The sequence below is a fragment of the Anser brachyrhynchus genome (genome assembly GCF_964034855.1).
Source record: "Anser brachyrhynchus genome assembly, chromosome: 3".
NCBI lineage: Eukaryota > Metazoa > Chordata > Aves > Anseriformes > Anatidae > Anser > Anser brachyrhynchus.
The window spans coordinates 11,221,403-11,244,970 of NC_137696.1; the positions used below are offsets into that span (position 1 = coordinate 11,221,403).

At 41.3% G+C, this 23,568-nt stretch overlaps 1 protein-coding gene across 11 annotated transcripts in view; it reads left to right on the top strand.

Annotated features, from left to right (window-relative positions):
- RALGAPA2 (Ral GTPase activating protein catalytic subunit alpha 2) overlaps window positions 1–23,568 on the top strand; it is a 136,329-nt gene that overhangs the window by 79,439 nt on the left and 33,322 nt on the right. For 8 of the 11 annotated variants that reach the window (XM_080584947.1, XM_080584951.1, XM_080584957.1 and 5 more), the window contains 2 exons: window positions 4,598–4,756; window positions 9,509–9,636. In XM_080584947.1, the coding sequence (XP_080441073.1) occupies window positions 4,598–4,756; window positions 9,509–9,636 (287 nt within the window). Of the gene's footprint in view, window positions 1–4,597; window positions 4,757–9,508; window positions 9,710–11,222; window positions 19,058–23,568 lie in introns of those variants that run through there. The other 3 variants (XM_080584953.1, XM_080584954.1, XM_080584955.1) reach the window with 3 other exon arrangements.

Genomic DNA, 23,568 nt, shown 5'->3' on the forward strand with positions numbered 1-23,568 from the left:
GCCTGGCTAAGAGAGCCACGCTCAAACAAAATGTCGTGTGTCATTCATCCAGCAGTGAAAGCCTCTTCTTTGTTCATGGCAGCCCTCAACATCGTTGTGAGTATTTTAATAATTCCACTTACTCACTGAACAGTTAGCGCGTGGTGGGCTGAAGTCCTCACCTCAGAGTAATGAGGTTGTACATCCAGGTGTTTTATGGTTAAAAACATCATTATTTATCTACTACCTCTTTGGTTAATTCTTCTTTTTCATAGCAGCTGTGAGAGGAAGGAAGGTTTCGATCTTGTCAGTTAGTACCTGCTTCACTTCCATTTTTGCTGCAAAAGGAATATATGGTGTTAGAGACCAACATTGCTGGGAGGAGAAAATGTCATTGTGCTGCCTTCAGGGTGTGATGGGGGTCACAGCTTTTTTTTATTGCCTTCCTCATGCTTCCATCAGATAGGGTTGCATGGATACTATTTGGGTTCTAAGCTCCCCCTTATCTCCTAAATCTTTGTCATTTCTGTGTTTTCTTCCCTGCTTATTTTGCCTCTGGACAGGCAGAAAGCATTCAATACCAGTTTGTTTGGCTCGCAAACTCTGGAGCTGAACAGAAGGTCTTACCACCTGCTGGCCAGGGAAGTAGTACAGCAGGCCATAAATTCTGCGGGCTGGGGAATTTAGCAGATGCAATAATTTTATTTAAATATGTTATGATGTTTCTTTATTTTTACTGAACACAAGACGATAAATTCATTCCTGGTATAAATTCACAAGAATAAGTGCACTTCCACTGAGCATGAGCTTGGCCCCTTATTTTTGTGCCATACAGTAGTAATCTGCACTTTGTATTCCTTTATACGAAGTATATGCTGACATATTATATCGTTCATTCAAAAAAAAACCACAAAATAAACAAAACACAACCCCTCCGCAAACACAATAAAACGCAACAAACCACTCCAAAATAAGACATAGCCCTGAAAGAAATGCTTTCTTGTGAAATAATCAAAATTCAACTGATATCTCATGCTGCTGTAGGGTTCAGCATCATTGGTTCTAATTTTTTTTTTTTGTCTGGATGTCTTGTGGCAAGAACGAAAATCAATCATAGTAACAGCATCCTGCAGTCCCCTTTCTTGTTCTAACTAAATTGCATCTAACAGTTTAAAAATGGGCTGCAAAATTTTCAAGTGATTTATTCCATCTCCCCCCATTGTCATAGTAGAACTTTTTCAATTCAGAAATCTGTTTGCAACCCCATACTGAACTCTTGCTCCTTCGCTGCAGAAATTTGTTAGCTAGAGCTAGATTAGATTTTTAGCAGCTAATCTAACTGCTGTAGGGGTTTGCAAAGTGGGGACAGAGCTGTGCTATTGGATTTGTCCAATTCATTTGACTCCAGGACTATAATTGCACTTATGTCTTACAAGGCTTTTATAGCCTAGGGCTGGCGAGCAGCAGAAAAACAAATTGGCAGTGATACAGTAAGAGTGAAAGGGAATGAAAGGCACACATTATCAGTCTCCAGGCAGCACTGTTCTGGCAGGAAGTTTCTCGGTTAATTTACAAATAAAACTTAGATTTTAGGATGGGCACACTGTCAGCCAGACAATGGGGATGTCAGGCCCGACTGTTACTTAGCGAAAGTAGCAGCCATGCCTCCCCACAAGCAGGAATTCTTCAGTCAAACAGACGACTCCTCTGTGAAGCCAGCTGGCTCTGTAACGCAATTAGCAGGGAGAGGGGTCAGGCCGCGAGGTGTGCGCTGTGAGCACTGCCTTGCCGCCACGCGCTGCAGCCACCCGGGCTGACAGCGCACCCAAGGCACCAGCAACGGCGCAACGCCCAGCTTTGGGCAGGGGCCACGCAGATGCAATAAACTCGAGCGCTCAGGCTGCTCCTCGTTCCCCAGGATTTTAGCATTTGCTTCATACTCTTTGGCTGCTTCGGGCTTTTGGATGCAGTTGTTTCTGTGTTTCCACCTGCATGGGGAGCCCAGTGTGCACCCAGGCTCTGGCCCATGGAGCAAACCTCAGTGATGTCCATTGGGGCGCCCAGGCCACCACAGCCAGCACTGCGAGTGAGTGACCCGGGAAGCCGCTGCTGGTGTGCTGCCACTGATAAGATTATCGCGATGGTTTTTATTGCTGGGATGATCTTGCAAGGACAAATACTTCTGGTTGATGCCAATTGTACATTTGTGGCACTGCATTGTATAAATGCAGTGGTTAGGAATGTATGGTTTAAAACCAAAGAAGATAGTAACTTGTTCTTTAAAAGCAGTTCTCTGCATGTGATGAGGTGGTACTCATAGCAAAGAGTAATTCATCATCACACTGATGTTTGCAGGGTTTTGGGCTTGGAGCCATCACTTCCAGTCTCAAACAAGTGTAGGTTGCGCTGACTTCATGTTTATTGAGTTTTGTTCTCTGAGGTGTGATACAGGTATAAAGCGTTTGAGGATTTTTTCAGTACGAAAAGTGTTCGATTATTAGCAGAAAAATTTGTTGTGAATTAAAAAGGGTCTCTTAGCAGCATTGGGACCTATTTTGAATCCTGTTTCTGTAGCTGTTTATGCCATGTACCATTCCCAAGGCACCATGAGGAAAGGCAGTACCAACCCTTTTCGTCCTGGTTTTCTTTTTGTAGTAAAACAAGTGAGCTGTCTTCAGTTTGCATTTCCCTATGCAACAGGGCAACTGCATAGCCTTGCAAAAGTCTGTTTTCATATTTATTTACCTTTTTTTTTTTTTTTTTTTAAGAAGAGGTTGGTAAAGCTGTTGAGGGTTTTCTCCATGCCGCAGAGCGAGTGCCTGTACTCACTCCATTGTAAGGTGAGCTGGGTGCCTCCGCTCCGCCGAGCAAATGTGGGGCATGGCTTGCGAGCCCAGTGCCTGGCCTGCTCTGAGCACTGCTGCCGCGAGCCAGGTCCTGGCTTCCCAGCTTCCGCAGGAATTGCAGCTCGACTTCAGCCAGGCATGGAGTGGCCATGCCAAATCCTCGTGGTCTATGCAAAGCCCCAGCACTTAGGCAGAGATGGTCAGACCAAACTTCACCTCTTGCCCTAATCATTTCTGAGGCGACCTAGCTGCGTCTGCTTATTCAGATACGAGTGTGAAAACAAAGTCAGGATTTTGTTGTTCGATTAAATTACTACCTAGCTTTGTATGTATTGGTCTGCACTGTGATGTTGTCAGCATAAGTGTTTTCTTCGGTGTGACTTTGTTTTTACTGAGTAATAAAATAGAAGTCAGGATGACCATGAGAACAGTTTTTTATACTGATTTTCTACATGTAAGAGGCTCTAGTATTAGTATTGTTAATGTTTCCGAATTTCTTGTAAGCACAGACTGCATTTTCTTCAAAAATGGCTTTTATGAATAGCTTTAAACAAAATACAACTCTGTATTTTTATTTCATTTAAAACAAACTGAGAATCTCAATCCTACTTCGAGTGTAGCTTCATTTTACTCTGCTAGAGTACAAAGTATAGGCAAAAAGCATATTTTTAACTTTTTGATTTGTGTCACGGTTCACAGTTTTGCATGTTTCTCTTACAACTAGGGTACAGTTTGCCACTCAACCAACCTTGTAGGATTTAAATTCTTTACTTTTAAAGATGCTACCTGGTTCTGAAGAGGGAATATTCTTTGGTATAACACCAGCTAACATGAGGTCCCTAGAGATTATTTACAAATGATTTTTTTTTTTTCCAGAGACAATGCAGGAAGCAGAGCTACATTTTAGCTTCTTTGTTAGGTCTATTGTCCACATTGTTCAGGGGCTAGCACCAAACTAGGGGTGGTGGTCTTTTAAGGTTTAAGTGGGAATTAAACTCTCTTTATGCATTAGACTGGCATTCTGCATGTGGATTAAATTTTAACTTTAAAGCTTACAGTTGAAACTATTGTGCACAGCTTGTACATGACTGTCAAATACTTTTTACCATCTGTTAGATCACCTCCAGTTCCTCCCATATAACAAAGCAAACACACAGATCTTTAGATGGATTTTGGGTATGTCCTACTTATAATTGATCCATATTTTATGCGACTCTGCTCCAAATAAAGTAACTTCCCCGGTATTTCCCATTCTTCTCTAATTCACACTGTCCAAAATATTTTGCTTCTATTTTCAAACAAAAGAGGAGTCTTCCTCACCAGATATGGAGACCTCAAGAAAACATTTGTAATATAGTAAATAAAGAAAGAGCGGTCCACAATGGAAAGTTTCTTGACATCCAGAGTCAAGGCATTTCACATTTCTGTGACAGCTGTATTATTGTAACTGGCATATGATATTTGCTGCCTAACATTTTGTTCTAGTAACTCAGATTTCTGCCTTAAATTATTGTAGGTAATGTACATTTACATACCATGTTAATGGCTAATTTGATAATTACTTAATTAAGCCATCAGATAACAATGTGTTCTGAATGAAGCAAATTATTTAGCTGATCTTTTCATGAGCAACTGGAGAAAAAGAATATTTTAACTTTTTTCTGTAATGAAATATTTCTAGTATTGAGCATTATAATTCAATCTGTAAGCCATGACCCCTCATAAACTGTTGTTATCACTCTGATTAATAAAGAGCCAATTTGCTGTTGCAGCTTCGTCACTTGGGAAATGATGAGGTTCACATCGTCTGGTCTGAACACACCAGGAACTACCGCAGGGGCATTATACCAACAGATTTTGGAGATGTTTTAATTGTTATTTATCCAATGAAGAATCACATGTTTTTCATAGAGATAATGAAGAAACCAGAGGTATGTTTTGACTGCCGTATTGGATCTATTATATGTGCTGCACATGTGACCAGCAGTTTTGTTGCTTAAATAAAGCTCAGTGTTATAGGGTTTTGTTTTTTTTCTCCCAGCAAATACTATATATAGGTTGTCCTCAGTTTAAAAGCATACTGAGCAATGAGTTTTTGTTTTAAATATAGAAATGTGAATAGCAATTGAAATGGCTACTAATTCATGTTATATTATGCTTAGTGCCTAAAGAAATATTTCAGATTTCTAAACCAATAGAAGTTATTGTACAAACAGCTTAAAATCATGATGAATTTCCAACGTGAGCCAACAGAAGCAAAATCATAAATATTTAAGCTTCTCATTTGCTACTGATTCACCCCATAAGAATTATCAACTGTTGTACATATGTCACTGGGCATAACCTCGCATGTTTTCAAGACCCTCATCCTAATGTGACTCAATGGGATGGTATAGGCATTTGGATATCCTTATATCAGACAAAGTATTTGAGTTTTATTGTTTGCCATTTAATTAATTGTCATACAACCAACTTTTGAGATATATTTTTTTTTTCAAATAATGGATTTTGTTTTTTTGGTATATATATATTTGTCTGGCATATATATAGTATGTACTTTATGAGAGTAATCCATGCGATAAGTACTATTTCCCTTTTATGAGGGACAGTATTTGTCCAAGAAAATAACCAGCTGTGGAAAAATGCATTCACTAGGTGACATTTACCAGCTGTATATGATATTTTTGGAGTTGTGAACGATGGGAGCTATTATATATTAATCAGACTAGACATTTCAAACTTTATTTTTTTTTAATGTTTTGAAAGAGTGTTTTTTTTTTCATTTGCACTTGATGGTGAACTCTGCGGTTTACTTCTTGGGCATTTTAGCTTTTATTCTTCCATAAGGAAAATCAGAGTTTAGCTCTATGAACATGCTTGAAAATTCTGTGAATCAACCCGAGAACAGCTATGTCATCTTGTATATTAGTCAAAAATACCCAACCGGCAGAAAGAATAATAGCTAACTGGAAATTTAGTGTTATCCCTACATTTAAAGTACAAACCATTACAATGTAATAAAATTAATCCAGACATTTCCAGGGCAAGTGTGGCTGACCTTTTGTTCACCAGCTACTGACCCCAGGGTGAATGAAAGAGGCTTGCAGAGAGAAATGTCTGTTGTTTGGCTTCTGTCCCTGGTATTTAAATTGCATTCCCTAATCAAATGAAAAGGCTGTCCTCTCTATCAGGTTACAGAATCCATGGCAACATTTGGCCTTTTATATACATAATGTTAGCCTTTTTGTTTGCATCTAAGTAGAGACACCTGGAGCAATGTTAACATTAACCGATTTAGCATTAATAGCTTCATTATATAAGAATTTCTGATCAGATAGCTGTTACTTTTGTTATATTGCTTCAGCCTGTATTGTTTTCATTTTTTATCTCCCTGCTTGGCAACCGGGCAATGATTTGCAAATTTTTTTTGTCTTGATTAATTAAGCAATATAATTATCAGGAACCGTGATGCAGTCTTTGCTCGACAAAGCTTCTGAGGGAAGACAATAGTAAGTCTGTTAGTGTGAATGCATTCCACGCGTCACAGATGCATGAGGATATTCTGAACAATGAGACGAAAAGCTGCCTGCAAAAGAGGACAAAGAATGCCAGGCAGACTCTACACACTGCACATACCGCCAGGGACATACTGTGGGTTCCCTGGGACACAGATGCCTCGTTAGATTGCAGCTAGTCATCAGAGATTAATTCTCAGCCATTTGGTACAATAATTTACCCATTCCCCAGTCTTTTAACTAGTGCTGCTTGCTATAGAAGTGAAGTCTTTGTGCTCAAAAGGTTTATTTAACCTTCCCTACTTTTACTGTGTGCAACAAAAATAATTATTTTTTTTTTCTTGGAAATTGTAATGAAGCAGGTGTTTGCAGTGTGGTGAATATTAATTTCTGGTTCGTGGATAACTTGCACTGACATTTGGAGTAGCTGGGGGGGGGGTAATTTCCCTTGACTTCTTTTTTCTTTTTCAAATTCATTCCTGTCTAAGCCTACTGATTTTTTTTGTAACCGTTTGAAACCCTGTTTTCCTCAAATGGCTGTTTAAATACTTGCTTACAGAAAAGTACTGACAGGGGAGCGTGTTCCTATGCATTCAGTTTCTCTGTCCCTTCGTCCTCCCTTGTTAAGGCAGGCGCTGTACGGATGGAGACTGACGGTACGCAGCGTCCCATTGACTTTAATGACCTGGATGGATCTGCTCTTGGTTCTGGTTTCACGTGGGCTACGCTTGTCTCGCTTTGCCAACGTAAAATCATTCGCACTCAGACAAAGTCACCTCTATCTTCTGCTTCATTGCTTTCTTTTCCTATCAGACAGTGTATGCCAACTTTGGCTCGTGAAAAATACTTATTTTTTGACAAAGTATGTGCCCAGGACACAGTAATTTAAATAATTTAGTTTTCTTCTTCAGAAAAAGCATGTTTCCACATTTCCTGAAAGTTCCGTACTTTACAAAATAATCATGTGCAGGGTAAGTAGTAGACTTCTCAACTGTTCTACACCCCTCTTTTTGTTGCCTTTTCGTTACCTGGGCTGGCAGTGTTATGGCTGGGGGCAAGCCAGCTTGCGCAGGGCTCCCCAGGCCCTCCCTGGGAGCAGGCACACGCACCCACGAGCAGCAAAGGAGCATGCCCAAGTTTTGGAATTCAGCTCAAATGAGCCTACTTTTAGTTTGAAAAGTTTTTTTGTAGTAAAGTGTAGTTTCTTGGAGTACAAGAGAAAACATAACTGAACTTTTTGTTTAAAGATGTCTGTCAGATTGTAGATATTTTTTGAAAAATTTGCAGCAGAGTGCCCATTGAAAGAAGTTTAAAAAATGTATGCAAATAAACGGTGTACAAAATAAACACACCTTGTGTATACTTTCAGTATATAAATTCAGTAATCCTGGGTTAATCTGCCACACTCCCTAGACTCCAGGTGTTTATGAAATAGTGTAACAACGTCCTGTAAGCAAAGCTTGCTGGCCGAAAAGACTGAGAATGAATTTCTTTGTACGGTAGCATATGTAAGTGCTATTGTGACATAGAATATCTAGCATTTGTGTGTGATATAATTTTAATACTAATATGTACTTCACAGGCTTATTTGTACTTATATAAAAATGTAGTTTTACATTTCTTTCTCTTTTTGTCAACACTTGAAAGGTAAGAGTGTGTGTTAAAAATTTCATTTAGAAATGTTATTGCTTAAACTGGAGAAACTTGATGCTCTAGAACATTATCACTTTTGTGGCATGGATTTTCTTCTTGTCACCTTCCTTTCCAGCTGGCTAGTTAGTAATGCTAGCATTAAAAAAAAAAAAAGAAAAGAAAAGAAAAATACTATGGAAACATTTTACATTAGTCCTTTTTTTTTGAGGGGGAGTTCATTATTTTAAGTAAAGGAATGACAAAATAACTGTGAAAAGACAGCTGTCATTTGCAGATGTTATATTAAATCCAAATTTCTCCTGTAATTCATTGCCACTTCTAATTAGAGGAATTCCCTAGATGCAGGGGATTTATATTATTCTCTTTGTCCATTTATTGAATGACTGTCACAGTCACCCACAAGCAGTTGCAGAAGAATAATAGAGGGTATTTATTTATGTGATAAGCCCCTGTACAGATGGAAAAATCCACAGCTTATATATTGTTAATTGCTGCTAGCTTCTGTGTTGTTTTTTTTTTTTTTTCATTTTGAGTTTGTGATAGGGAAGTGAGTTTGACTATTTGTCAATGCTGAAATTTACTGTACAGTTAATTGTTAAGATTGTCTCTGCTTTTGACATGGCAAAGCCTGTTATGTGTTCCTCACTGCAGATGTTTTTCACTTTTACAAAGTGTGTGGGTCTCTTTTACCTAACGTAGCCTTTGTCTGAAGAGCCATATGCCACCAAATGACGTTATGTGGAGGGTTCCTCTGGAGGTAACCCTGCAGTAACACAATTCTAACATCTTGGTGCCGTATGCTGGACGGACCTGTTTGCTTGTGTGCCAGCTCTGCTTACAGGTGCCATCTCCCCTGCTTTCCATGAACCTCGTTGTCTTGGATCAGCTCTTTCTTTTTTTTTTTTTTTTCTTTTTTTTCTTTTTTCCTTTAGAGAAGTCCATAATTCCATGGAAGGAGTTTATAGAGGATTATCTGAAACAAATACTTCTTTGCAAAAGCTCCTGCCAGGGGGGGACTCAGCCAGTGAGTCAGGGTCTCACATTGAGATATAAGACAGAAAACCTCTCTCAGTATCTGCTGCAAATAGAGCATCAACTTCAAATTCACTGGCAAATGTTGTTAATGTATATAATGAGCTCATGCTTACCTCATTAAATATGCCATGTACATATGCACATCAAACATACTGGTGATAGTTATGGAGGTTAAATGCTTATGAAGGTTAAATGCTTAAAAAAATTGGGATTAATGTCATACTAGAAGTGTCAGTATGTAAAACAATGTGGTCATGCTGCTTCCTGGCAAAATAGTTTACTAGTTTTTTGCCTAGAGCTGGGAAGGGTGAAATCTTCCTCCCCTTGCCTCTTACCTTTCTCAAGCAGCATGTGCCTTGCTGTGAAAAACCTGTGGGCATCGGGTGTGTTGTTTCTGTTTCTCACTGTGGAATTTGCTCCCGTGCTCCGCAGCCTCCTTTGGCTGAACTTTATATGTTGTTTTTATTTTGGGGTCTACAGGTGCCATTTTTTGGTCCTCTCTTTGATGGAGCCATTGTGACTGCAAAGCTTCTGCCAAGCCTTATATGTGCCACGTGCATCAACGCCAGCAGAGCTGTCAAGTCGCTCATCCCGCTCTACCAGAGCTTGTATCCTTTCCTGCTGATGATGCAAAGTTCCCCTTGGTAGTGTTCTTACTTCTGAAGATCCTGCTACTAAGAGGTAAGCTTTAATGAACATACTTCCTAGAAAAGGTCAAAGCTTTCTTCGTGTCAAGCTCAATGTTTTTAAGAGTCATTCACGCCCAGTTGCCATCCACTGTTTTTAAAAAAAAAAATGTAACATTACAAGAATGTTCTCACCAGAGGTTGCAGACAGTCTTGCTGATGGTGGACTTGGACTTAACATTGATGCTTTGAACCGTAAGTAGCAATAATCAATTTTCTTTAATGCCAATAAAAGTTATCTACAGTGTATATTAGGCTAATACACAGAACTCAGTTGTATTCTTACCTTATTCAAGAAAGTAGTCCAGTTGACTTTACTTGGACTCATTACGTTAACAAGACAGATGGGATTTGGCCTCTCATATGGATGTTTCAGTTCCCTAATTCCAGTCTTATGCAAGCCACTTCTGTAATAGGGAATTTTCAGAACACATTTTCTAATAGTTGATGGGAGATAACTAGACGGTATGCTTTTCTCCTACAGAAATTGTAGGATAAACTTTTATTCCTACATGATGTGCAGACTAATAGCATTATTACTGGGTATTACTTTTTCTAGGATTTTCTCATAATGCCATGATTATGCAAGAAATGTTTTATTGCTTGTTTTGTTAATCTTATCACTTATCTCCGGAACAACACTTACTGTACTGTGTTTTCTTTGGGGAGCTTTTGATTTGAGGATTTTTCTAATAGTATGAGTTTTAGGAAGAGTTCGTAAATGTTTTGATCTTTGAAAGAATATTGATTAATTAATTTGAGACACTTTTTTAAAATACAGTATTTTCAAAATGCTCTTCTTTTAAATAAGACTGAATTTTATCCAGTATACTTTTCAAGCGTCCTTGGAATTTAAAAGTAACATTGTAGTTAAATAAATTCATGTTTGATTAACTTCATTGTTTACTCATTTTATACACAAAACAAAGCTAGTTGGTGGTTGTTGCTTAAGCAGTTGAGTGCAGTACATCAATTGCAAAATCATGGCAGTACCTAACAGATAATTCAAAACTTGCCAGGTTTTCCACTTTTGTTTAATGAGAGCAATCTAGCTAATTACTAAAATTCTTCTATGTGGAATTTAGCTTAGTCCATCTGCTGGTAAAGTCAATGTGTAATAATGAAATAGTGTAGTAAAGTTAATGTAAAAACCAGCACTGACAAGAATGAAGTATCACTATTGCCTCTTCCTGTAATCCCACCACTCCCCAAAGGAGTCCTCAGATTTCTGCATCCTGCTCATCTTTTGGCTTTAAGCGTTCTGTGAGCAGGCGGCTTGCACCCACCTGCTGTGCTGCCACTTTCCTACAGGGTCCCTTTCTGGGTCCTTCGTTGTCCCTGTTGAAACATGAGCAGCACAAATGTGGCAGCACATACCACTTTTCAGCATATGTTTGGGGTCAAGCTAAAACTGTATTTCTCCTCTGACTCCTGTTTTCCTTTTTTTGTGTCTGCTTTTGCACCAATGGTATCTCTTGTGGATCAACTGCTACATCTCCACTTGATAGATGAAAGAGAACTGAGAAACTTCTGAAACTGGACAAAGATAATGGGGTGGGAAGGTCCCATTTGGATGACACTGGAGTACGAGAGAAAGACATCCATAACTTTTATTGTAGAAAATTAAACTTTTTTGAATAGAAAAGGTCAACAATAATTGCTACCTATAAGCACAAAAATATACTAAAATTCTTAATGAGCCAGAAATTGGCATGTAAATTTATGGATGTATAAAGGAGGTATTTGAACCTGTCCATTGCAGTAACACTGCTCTGTAGCCCGCAAAGCTTGCAAGCTCAGTGTGACTTTTCTCCCTGGTGTTGGCTTTGCTAGCTGTTATTTGGAGAACAAGAGAAGAGCAGCCCCAACAATTTAAAAGGTAAATAAAGGACTTTAGTAACTTTGTTATACTGGGAGTGAAAATAACTCAAAGGTGAAATAACTCAAAATATTTGTATGGAAGGGAGAAATAAAAAGCAATAATCCTGGAAAAGGGAAGGATGCTGTTTGGCAGCACATGAGACATAACTTTGCAGTTTGGATGAGCACAGAAATGCTTGTGGTAAGGCAGAGCCAGGGAGTCTTCTACTGCTGTTTGTCATACAGGGCAGCATTCGTAACAAGAGTTAGTAGGTAAATTTTTTCTCAATTCCAGCATGGTTAGGAATTGAATGAACACTTCGTCTGGTGTAAATGGCTCAACAGTAATAAAACACTGACAAATCCAAGGGAAATAATGGGGCAGTAATAAAAAGAAGCGGGGGGCAGACGGACTGGTTTATCTGGCACCTGTGGAAGCTTCACCGTAAAGTAAAGCGCTCGTGCTCCACTGCCGTAGTTCCCGGGTGGGAGAAGCGTTGTGACCCGCGGGAGCACTGCGCGGGGTCGCATGCTGCTGGGCGCTGGCAGCGGTGTGCAAGTGGTGACAGCTGAAGTCACTTGTTGGAAAGTCTGCAAACTCCAGTTACAGCTGCACTTGTCAGGGGCTTTGAGGGAAGTGTAATCAGCCACAGAGATTAATTTGCATCTCAATTAGGAAAGAGTCAGGAGGAAGCAGTAGGGTCTGTTGCTGGAAGGCTGTGGAAGAAATCTCATCAGGCACAAAAGGTGCCGAGCTGGGTGCTCCAGCGAGCAGAGGACAATATCTGAGTCCGGTTTCCATGGGGACCAGGACTACAGAGCCACGGGAGAATCTCACTTTGCACTGTAATCCTTTGGTCATGATGACACAAATTCCACTGTCCTACCCAAATACATTTTTCTGTTAGGAATACCTCTGAAAATGAGAAACGTAACTATGGCAGAACACACAAGGTTTTTTAATCCATTTTTTGTGTTCAAGTAACTGCTTCTGTTTTAAGGCACTCATTAGGCCAAGAGAAATATTCATTACAAAATAATTAACCATATTTAAATCTTAGTTTAAAGCTGTTCTGGCCACAAGTTCTTTGTGTACATCAAATGGCATGTTGTGGCATTGCACTGAAGCAAAAGCAGGGCACTTACACATAGCTGAGTTGTCTTTGCAGTGGTTAAAGCTCAGTTTTCTCTGCAACTGCTGTAATGTTTACATGTTAATGGATGATTGTATGTTAGTGTATGTCCAAAATAATCATTTTTTGGTGCACTGAAGCATTGAGACTGAGCGGCCGCAGACCGTACTAATTGGTGCTCTCACCGTCCTTAAGTAACTGTTAAGTGCGAGGTAATGTGTTTCAGCAGCCTCACCAGTCTGCTTTTTCAGGCAGTAATTGTCATTTTAAATATGCCTGTGTGTTTTATGGAAATCACAAACGATGAGGGGGCTTAAAATTACATGAGAACGTGAAAGAGTAAGTCTTAAACTTTCTAAAATTGTTGTATGATAATGTATATATTAATGCAAGTTTTTGAGCTTGTTAAAGGCACCTTATTGTTTGATGGGGAAAGGAGGAAACTACAAATCTCCCAGACAAACAATTGCCTGTGCAGAAACTGAAGTTCCTCTTACAGAGCCCAGTTAAAGCAGAGGCTGCTAATCTCAGTCTGTAAGAGTAAGGCCAGTCTATAAGCAGAAGGCTTTAGGCGATAAGAGCAGGGATGAAAACCAGTCCATTTTTAAGACTTTGACAACTGGAACTGGACACAAAGGAGGAAATCATGGATCCATGGACTGTGTGTAAAATATGTGATGCAGTGTAAAATATATCCGCATGTGAATAAAATAACAAATTGTTGTGTGTCTCCTCCAATAAGCAGGTGTTTTTCTTCACAGCTGTGCAACAGCTTTTGTTCAGAACTCCCTAAACGTAGCTCTTGAACAAGTGTAAATTGGGATATTTTAGTGACTAATGTCTTTGAAAATATGCATCGAGCTGGGAAAAAAAAAGCCCATTTCTTTGTATGCAGTCTGCCGCAAAATATCCAGATCCTGTCTTGCTTTGTGTGTGTTACTGGTGTCAGAGCAGAGCAAGGGCACAGGTACCCCGCTGTAATTTGAGACCTGCCAGCTGCAACTGGAGGTGCTGCTGGCCTGCTGCTTGTGGGGCACCTCAGCACCAGCCTTGTTCCACCTCCACCTGCAGCACTCAGTGGAGGAGTTGCAATGTTAAGTCACCCTTCCTAGCTACTTTAATCACTACTAACATGGCTTTCCCCTTATATTTGTGGGCAACAATAATTTCTCCAGTTCTTCCTGTTTCTTTCCTGCAAACCACTTCTGTCACATGCCGAGCCCCTGACAGAGGAGTAGGACTGGCCGAGCCAAAGTGTTTCACGTGTGCTGGCCTAGCAGATTGCACCCACGAATTTCTGGGTTTCTGTTTTGTTCCTTCCGTTTCACAATTACAAGGCCTGACAGGATTTCAGAGCTCCTAGCAGGTAGAGAGCTTGCAGGGGACAGGTGAGGTGTCAGGGGAAGATGAAGGCGGCTGTTTTAGCCAGAGGAGGGGAGGGAAGCACAGCTTGCTTGGGGGAGCGGGGCTGGCGCCACTGGAAAACACCACATCAGTCCCTCAGGCTGCTGGGGGAAGCTGGGTGTGATCTGTATTTTGTAAGAGAGGGCATGGCGGAGGTGGAAGACCAACTGCTTGGGCTGCCACAGCTGGAGAGCAGTAACCGGCTGTTTGCACTCAGCGAGGGGCCTGTCGAGCAGGACCCCTGAGCAAGTGTCTGCTCTGGTTCCAGTAGTACGAACGTTTCCAAAAACGCTAGGGGTGATGATATACTTTTAAAATTGTATCTTTATGCTTTCTTCCAGTTAATATAACATTAGTTGTTTGTTGGAAAAGGATTTTTCAACGTTGGTCCATTCTGGAGTCCCAGTTGCCCTAAGCTGCAGTGTATATAGTAGTACACATCTTTGAGAGCTGGTCTTATCAGTAAAGATAAATACTGGGGGGAAAAAAACATGGTTTGTCCCCAAGACTTTATTCTGGGTCTGATTTACAGCTGCTGTTCAAGCTGATAGTCTCAAAGCTCAGGTGCAAGCAAATCACTGAATGTGGAAATGTAACTAAACCTGCAGGTGTCAGGCACTTTGGTGGCTGGTCCATAAGTTACTGCTCCACAAAGATTTTGGAATCTGGGTATAGTGATGTCTGCACAAAAAGATCCCCTTAGAACACACAGGGAAAAACAATTTTGATTATCCTGAATCCAGATTGTCTTGCAAAATGGAGTAATTTCCTTGCTCATTGAATTACACTGTTCTTTTTTAGAGCTTTTTTAGTCACTCTCAGGTTTTACTTACGAACTTTTATAATCAGGTTGCTTATTCTTTCTTATCTCACACATTTCATAATAACAACAGGAGTGAACATCCCAGATTCTTCCCTTTTATCCTTTTAAAAATGAGAAAAATAGTAGTGCAAGCTTATCTTCACAGGAAGACAGCTATTCTTCAAATCACAGTGGCTAAAAGATTATACCATGGTTTGTTTAGAAAAAAGTTGTAAGTGCTTCTTAACTTGGGAGAAAAGCTTCTCAGAGCTTGAAAAATGGGTACAGTGATGCAGAGGAAACGTTGATGAGTTGCTGGGTAAAGTTTGTGAAGCAGACCCCTGTACCTGAATGTGAATGGCCACATTTCTACATTTCTGTTTGTGCTCTTCACTAAAAAAAAAAAAAAAAAAAAAAAAAAAAAAAGGCAAAAAAAAAAAGCTTATTTTTAATTGAAAAAATATTTTAACGTTATTTGTGGTGTTTTATTGCTGCCCCCCCCCCCCCCAATAACTATCGTACTTGCAGTCCTGCTTGCTCTCACTAACTGAGTTTGAAGAAAACCAGAAGAGATTCTGACATGTCTGAGATGTTGCCCCAGGTTCGACCTGCTCTTTGTGAGGAACCTGATGGAAAGTATGAAATGTCCCTGTGTGCATGCACCATTTGATTTTAACCATACTCTTCGTTGATTTCTTGTAGTCTTTGAAATATTTTCTTAGCAATTTAAGCTACATTTATTTTCCTGTGAATGGGTAGATGGTGATTTAGTGTCTCTTGGGGTTTAAGAATTAACATGCTTACTGTAAAACTATCTTTTTAAGCATCCTCACTCTTAGAATAAATCGGTTTGGTCTTACGGAATTTTATTTTTCTTATTCTGCCTTTTGATTATTGTGTATTTTTTGTAGTCTTTTATAGCATCTTGATCAGAGTACAGTGCTGCAATGCTCTTTAGGGGAAGAAGAAATATCTCATGGCAGGGGGGACACACCAACTCATCAATCACTCTGCTGTTCTTTTCACTGTCGAAACAATGTTTCAGGTAGCTGTCCAAGTGTGCTTGGAGATGTAATCCTCGCAGTAATCTCTCATATAAGCTGTGCTGCTTCTGCCTTTCTTTCATTAATATAAATAGAATTTTATAAGGGCTGATCCAAATATGCTTAGTCTGGCAAGAAGAAAAAATACTACCACAGTTGCAGGCTGAAGAATTGTTTCCAAAGTTGATTGTAGTTTTTGTTGCTGTTCAGTCCAAGAGGAAAATCTGATACTGAGTTTTCAGTTCTTCCTGAGTTTGTCTTGGACATTCACAGTGCTTTGCTGCAACATAATACATCTCTGTGTTAGTGCGTATGTGCAGTAGATGCTGAATGTGTCTGCATTAGAACAAACAAAAAGTACTATGAGGATGCATATGCTTTACATAGTATCTGAGCACTGGATGTCACCATTTCCCTGCTTAAGATTTGCAAGCATGTGGGCCAGGAGAAATCAGCCCTTACTTTGGAGAGGTAATCCGGTACGTGCGTAAGTCATAAAGGTTTACGCTCTGTGGTGAATATGGCATGCCAGCTTACCTATATGAAGCAAGTAGCTCACTAGGATAAAAAAAAAAAAAAAAAGTTACCCATAACTTTAATTCATTACGTTGTATAAAGATATGAACATATCTACTATATGTTAATATGTCATGTCTGGAATCAAGATTAAGCAAAGATTACCAACGTTGAATTCAAAACAAATTGTTTTTGTTGCTTTAAACTGATTTATGGTTAGCTTAACATAGGGCAACTGATCTGCTTGCGTGTTTACCTGGAGACTATAAAAGAAATATTTGCTGTGATTGAGCCAGTTGTCTGAGTGACTGTCATATTTTGTAGGTGCACGTAAAGCAAGATGCCTGAAAATGTGTTTTCGGGTACTTTTCAAAATGTATTTTCTCGAGCTTGCATTCAGAACTGTATTATGATTATAAAGGGTTGCTCGATTGCACTGCAAGCAAAATGGAAAGCCTGTTACTGTTTTTGTAGAAGAGTTTGTAATTTGTTCCCCTTCTTTCATCCAAAGAAGTTGTGCCCTTGGGCTATATGGACGCTGTTAGAAATGACTATGAAATTCTAAAGCTTGTGTCACATGAACTGTGACAATTTATATGACATAGCATCTGACAGTTTTCTGCCGAAACGATGGGTTGTGGCTCACAGGCTCCTCTGCTGCTTTGTCTGAGGAGAGCTGCCTGTCTGCTGCCTCTCCAGCAGTTGTGTTGCCGAAACCAGCCCTGGCATGGCGGGGTAAACGCCAAGCAGCAGCGCGCGATGCCACCCAGGGGATGCTGGTGAGTGTCTCGGAGGCTGCATGGTTGGTGTAGGGCAGCGCTGGCCTCTGGTGTGTGGCACAGCTCCCACGGCAGCCGATCAATGGCCGGGCCCCTGCCTCTGCGGCTGCTTTCGTTCCTCGCAGCCAGAACCTTCGCCAGGCAGCGATCGATGCCTCTAATCTGCTGCAGCCTGTAATAAGTCATGCGTGGCAAAGCTTTTAGGTGGCATTACATGGGATTGTGAAGGCAGCCCTTCAGCTCTTATTCATAGTGCTCTTCATAGACTTGCAGAGAAATCTACTGCATCCCACTTGTGAATATCTAAAGAGCGCGTAATGCTTCTGCAGATCCGAACTTTGCGTGCTCCCTGATGGTGTGCGGACACAGTGGTTTTAAGTTTCTGTATTTTTGTGCACAAATCTGTGTGCACCTGTCCCTGCTTGCGTTCCCTTGGAACATGCATATCTTGCATATGCACCTCTGTTATCGGCCTGTTATCTTCACCGTTTTACAGGAGGAAGGCAGGCAGCAGTGAAGCTTGCACCATGTATAAATGGTTGATAAAAAGTGAGTGGAGCTCTAGGCAGGGTAAGAAAACGCAATCCATTATTTATTTGTGGAACACGTGTGGCAACAGGAAGCTGTGCCATCCTGGCTCCCCTGGTGGTGTCCCTCATTCCTGCTTCGGAGATTGCCTGGCCTGTAATCCTAACTACTGTGGCAACTCCTCACCCGACCTTCCAGACGGATTCTCACCTTTCATTACTCTGAGCTAGTCCATTCCCCACAGATGGCTGCAGAAATTATTCTCAGGGTTTCGAGTTATTTTGTGTGATAAAATACCTCTTGCCCCTCCAAAAATATTATCAGGCCAGTGACCCTGAGTCTTCCCACCTTTTTTGGATGTCTGTAATTTCCTGTTAACAATACAATTCATTTTTATGCTGTAACATCATTATTCTTCTCCACAGCTGGAAGCTGTACAGATCACTGAGGGCTGCTAAGAAAGTCGGAGGCTAATTCTGTAACAGGGTTTGAAGCGGCACTAACTGCTGCTCATGCTGGAGCTGGTCTCTCTTCAGTAGAAGTAAATAAACCCCAGCAGTTTTAAAGGCTTTTATTTGCTAAGTGACTTAATGAATAGTCCTAAAAAAGAGCCTGTGTTTAAGTATATCGTAAATGTAATATTTTTTTAAATGAAAAGTGAATTCAGTGTGTGATCTGTCAGAAACAGGAAAAAAAAGGCAATTCTGGGTTCGTTGAATGATGTACACATGCACTAATTGAAAACAAGCTTATTAAAATACACAGCTATGCTATTTCAGCCCCTGCTAGAGACTGGAAAGTCATGATCATGCTGGAAACTGTACAGTGTATAGAATAGAAGCAGCAGGTCAGGATTTGGAGTTGGGAATTTGAATCCTGACTCTCCTCTGCCATCATGGAGAAGCTGCTGCTTTGGATGATACTCTCATTACTGATGAAGAAATTGAATAAAAAAGTCATTTTGTTTGTACATGGATAATTTTGCAAGAAGCTGGGGTTTTGTTCTAATCGTTCCTTTAAACTCCTGTGTCCTAGGCACTGGATCGAACGAGTTGTGAAGAAGGGTTTGTGTCCTGCTGCTGCCCTTAAGGTGGCTGGAAGTCAAGTTTCTCCACATCCAGGTGTGGAACCACCGCACAGCTCTCGGATGTTCCCAAGTAAAGACCAGTTTTGTTCCTGTTGTTCCCCATAAAAAATAAAGCAATTCTGTTCAAGGTGCAGTTTTGTGAGTGCCCTACCTGCAGTGGAATCTGGCTGTGATTTAAGTTGCAATAGCAGGTACAGATTGGTGTGGTGTAGTGTTGTGTACAACTGAGCTGGTAACCGTGCCTCTGGCAGCCAGGTGTGAGCTCGAGAGAGATCCACAGGGGTGCAAGTGCCTGCCGCACACTGCTTTCCATCGCATTAGGCAGCACCTAACCCGTGTTTATGGTGTGTCTCTTCACAGTGGTGATGGCAGCCAGAATGGATGTGTTTAGGCTAACACTAACTACTTTATTCAAAGTTGTTTTTTTTTTTTTTTTTTCAGGCATACACCAGACAGATTAACAGTTTCGTGTTCTTGGTGTTTTCAGAACAGCTTGTGATGGCTTTGCTCTTCTGTCCCTGTTAACTTTATTGGGATTTCTGTAGCTGAGACCTCTGCTGCATCTTTTAGAAACTTGCTCCCACGCGCTCATTTGTGCTTTGTATTCCTTGGGTTATTTTTCTTTGGCTTTTGTTGCAGGTGGAGGAGGAAAAATAAAAAAAAAGGCAATATTATCTGAACAGATTTTGCATTCAGCTTGGGCTGTGCAATGCTCGCACGGACGAAGTGTGTGCCAGCTGTGCCGCCAGTCTCGCCTGGCCTGAGCTGCCATGCAGCCATGGCTCTGGCCAGAGTGCTGTGGACACCCCGAGGTGTGTCCCAACGGCCCCGAGCTCTGGGGCAGCAAGTCCAGCCAGCGACCGGGCTGTGCGGGCTGTGCCACAGGGGCTTTGTGCACGCTCATTAGCATGCTGGCTGGGCGCCGGCTCTGCGGCGCGCTGGCTTTGCTCGCTCAGCGAGCTCCGCTAGCTTACCAGCTGTTCCTGCTGCTCACGACAATGTCCAGCGTGTCCGGATCACCAGGTTCCTGCGCCCGCCGCCGCACGCAGACAGCCTTTCCGCTGGGGATGCCCACGTGGCCGCCCGTCAGCAGCGGCACCGCATAAAGTAGCAGGCCCTCGCATGGCATATGGTGTCTGGATTCATACAAGATGCAAAACTATTCTGCCGCTAATGCACAATGACTCATAGCATTGCTAATTTTTCTAACAAAAGCCCACTTCCACACCCACACTTTTAACCCCTCGGGCTAAAAAGCCTCCTCTTTTAGTTTCAAAGCCTTGGAAATGTAAGGAGGTAGCTTCTGGATCAATAAATGAAACCCTATATTTATTTAAAGCATATGCAAGTTCTAACGGTTATTTTGAATTTCTGTAAAATGCTGTTTTCAAAGCACTTTTCTAACATATGGGTGGTTTTGTTTCTTTTTGTTCCAAAGTAGATTTTCAGTGAAACGTGTTTTTTTTTTTTTTTTTTTGTTCATTGGCAGTTACATATTAGAAAAGTAGTCTGAAATCAGCACAGAGGATAAGAAGTCATTTTCATTTTAGAAAGAATCAAAGCAATGGTGTCAGTGGGTCTGCAGCGATCATATTCTACAGTGCAAGTTAACTAGCTACTTATGGTAAAAAGCTTTTAATATCTGGCTATTTTTCCTGTATACCAGTTCTTCGGGGAGAAAAATAACATTCTTTCCAACTAGAGGGAGCTACTGTTATCACTGATGCTTGTTCTTAGCCTTCCAGACTAATTCCTTTGTGCAGAACGTACAGCGATCATTTCTACATTTTAATAAAATTACGTGGAATTATCCTGAGTAATTTAGATTAAAAGGATGTGTCTCATCAAATTAAACTGCAAAAATCAGAGAAAACTAAAGCACATACTGGTCGCATGGTACACGGGTGCTCTGCGTGAAAGTGAAATTATGTAGGTCATGAGAAGACTCGTTAGAGGAGAGTGAAAAGCTCGGGTTCCTCCACTTTTGTTGCAAGGCACAAAGCACGACGGAAGTTCATGTGGGGCCGAGCGGGGCGGCGTGGCAGGAAGCCCCGTGCTCCTCGATCACAACAAAAGAACAAAGGGATGTGAGATGAAATATGGAGGTGGCAGGATCTTGGCTGCTCGGGCTCCTCGGGAGCGGGCATCGTGCTGCAGCGAGCCCCTGGGGCTGGCTCAGCAGGGCTGGCACTTGTGCCGGGTGATGCCTGTAAGAAGAAGTGGTTCTTAGCTGAGGGACAGCCAGGAGCTGCGGAGGGGCAGGTGACCATATGCAGGCCTGCCAGGGGGCTCATCACAGCCCCAGTGAGATGCACAATTGCTCACTGCTCCCAAAGCCTGGGTGCCAGCCCCAGGAGCTGCGGTTTCCATCCTGCAGGGCAGCTCTCAGGGCCCTGAGCCACACATGTGCACCTCCACGGGTCGTGGGAGGGCGTGGGGGTGCTTGAAACACACGTGGGCCTCTTCTCGGGCACGTGCCTGACCACACAGGCACTTCCATTAGTGCAAAGGTGCAATCTCCAAGATATTTCTCATTTTTTTTCAAACTTTTCCTCTTTTTCATTTTTAGAGAAAACCTGACTTCAGTATATGTTCTTCATCAGCTATACATGCTGCAATCACTTCCTTCAAAAGTTGAGTCATAGTTTTCTCAATGGGAGAGACGTTTTAAGTGTAGCTTTGATTTTTTTTAATTGCTTTGTTTTTCTCTAAGTAAAAGTGAGCTTCCAAATTCAGTGTTGGCCACACTCTGAGGAGGAGGTGAGGCTAGATCCCCTCCTGGCCTGCGTGCAGCCTGGCTGGTCCGGGGCTTCCGTGAATCTAATATTAAGATGAGGACATATGTAATGTCAATGGCTATTACACAAAAGCTATTTTAATGGGTATCACTGTAATCCTACTTCATACCTTAAAGAAGAAAGATTTTTTCCTTCTACATGCACTTGAAGAAGTTTTGGAATATCTTGTTACTGGAGACATCTTTATTAGGTTGGGGACAAAAGCTTGGAGACAGCAAGGGAGAGGAATGGCAGAAAGATACTTTTTCATGCTTGGCTCATTGGCTGGCTTACTCAGCTTGGATATTTTCTTTCCTCAGTATCATCTTTTTGTGTATATTTCAGAGTAAGATTAATTGTGTTCTTGTGTGTGTATAGGAGCAGATGGCTTTATAATAATTTCTTAAATGTAGTACTAAGGAAGTAACTAGTAAACACGGCATTTTCTGAAAAAAAAACCACACCACAGTTCATTTTCTGCTTTTTAATACTGTCTCTAAATTGGCCTTGACCAGTTTTTTTTTAGATCCAGTAACTTCTGCTGAACAGCTAGATTTATGGGTATTGGTTTAGGATTATCCATCTCGTTCATTTTAGCCTGAGTAACAACGTGGGTGATCTTATAAAACCTTGCTGGTCTACAATTTGTTGGCTTCCTAAACAGGAATTTATAGGCATTCCCCTGCCCACCTTTCAGCTGGACAAAGTAGTGCTGTTTCAGCAGCAGTGCTTTCACTGAGAAATGTTAGCGCTATCATTGAAACAGGCTTAGCGTTCGCTCATTCATTACTGCAAAGCCTTGACACCAAAAATGCATCAACCTGAAAGGGACCTGGTTAACATAAAGAAAATAACCCCAAGCTCACATGCATTTTTCTTTTCTCTCAGTCTGAAAGCTCTTACCTGACTTTGTGCCATACCTAGCGAGCTCCCTGCTATTGGAAGTTGACTTCTGGGGCATTTCAGCGCTGTGCTTGCCAGACCAACACTGTTAAGGTGGTGGAGGTGTATGAGTACTGGAAAAATGACAGAAGTAGAGAGCTGTGACAGAAGTAGAAAGCTGTGTGTGTTCCTTCATGGAAGCTGATGTTTGGAGACTTGGCATATCACAAGTGAACTCCTCCCCTCACTATTAATTTCTGTCCCCGTCCTAGCACCTTCCTGTCCCCGCTGCCACCGTCTGTCCCAGCTGGGACACTCGAGGCTCTGACAGCGCCATTTCCCATGTGCATGCCCAGTGGTAAGACACAGAAGGGGCTGTGATCTGCTTTCTGTCCATAACTGTTAAATAAAACTCTCTGTTACTTTAAAGGCTTGGCACTGCAGAAATAGCAGCTGCACCCACACCTAAAAGTTTTGAATAACCTCGACTACGTTTTTCCAGCTAGCTGCAGATTGTTTTCTAATTGTACTGGTTTTAAGCAGCCTGTGTACCTGACGTTTCACATCTTCATTTTGCCATTAAGATAAAAAGACACATTGGTGTCTTTATTTTCAATAATGTATTTAATGTGCAACAAAAGATTCCTGCTCCCTTCATTTCCGTAGCCAGTTATTTTTCAGAGCATTGCCCTGTTCGCCTTTTTTCTGCTAACCCATTCAGTGCTGTCCTCCCCTGCACTTTTCTATGGCTCATCAATTATGCAGATGTGAGAGAAAGACAGTATAACCCTCTTAGTTAAAGCACTGAGCATGTTTGTGGGGGTGTCAATGGGTAAGAATTGTTCAAATCCAGAAGAACTGTTTTAAGCCAGAAACGTTTTCTTTATTAGGTTTTGCAGAGCCTGCTGGGTTGTGCTCCCGTGTTTTATGACTTGTTGCCACGATAATTCAGCTCATCTTACAGGTTTCTCTAATTGTGATTGATGTGTAATCATTCATTTTATTGAACCTCATTAAGGTCTGCAAACCTCTGTACCAACTTA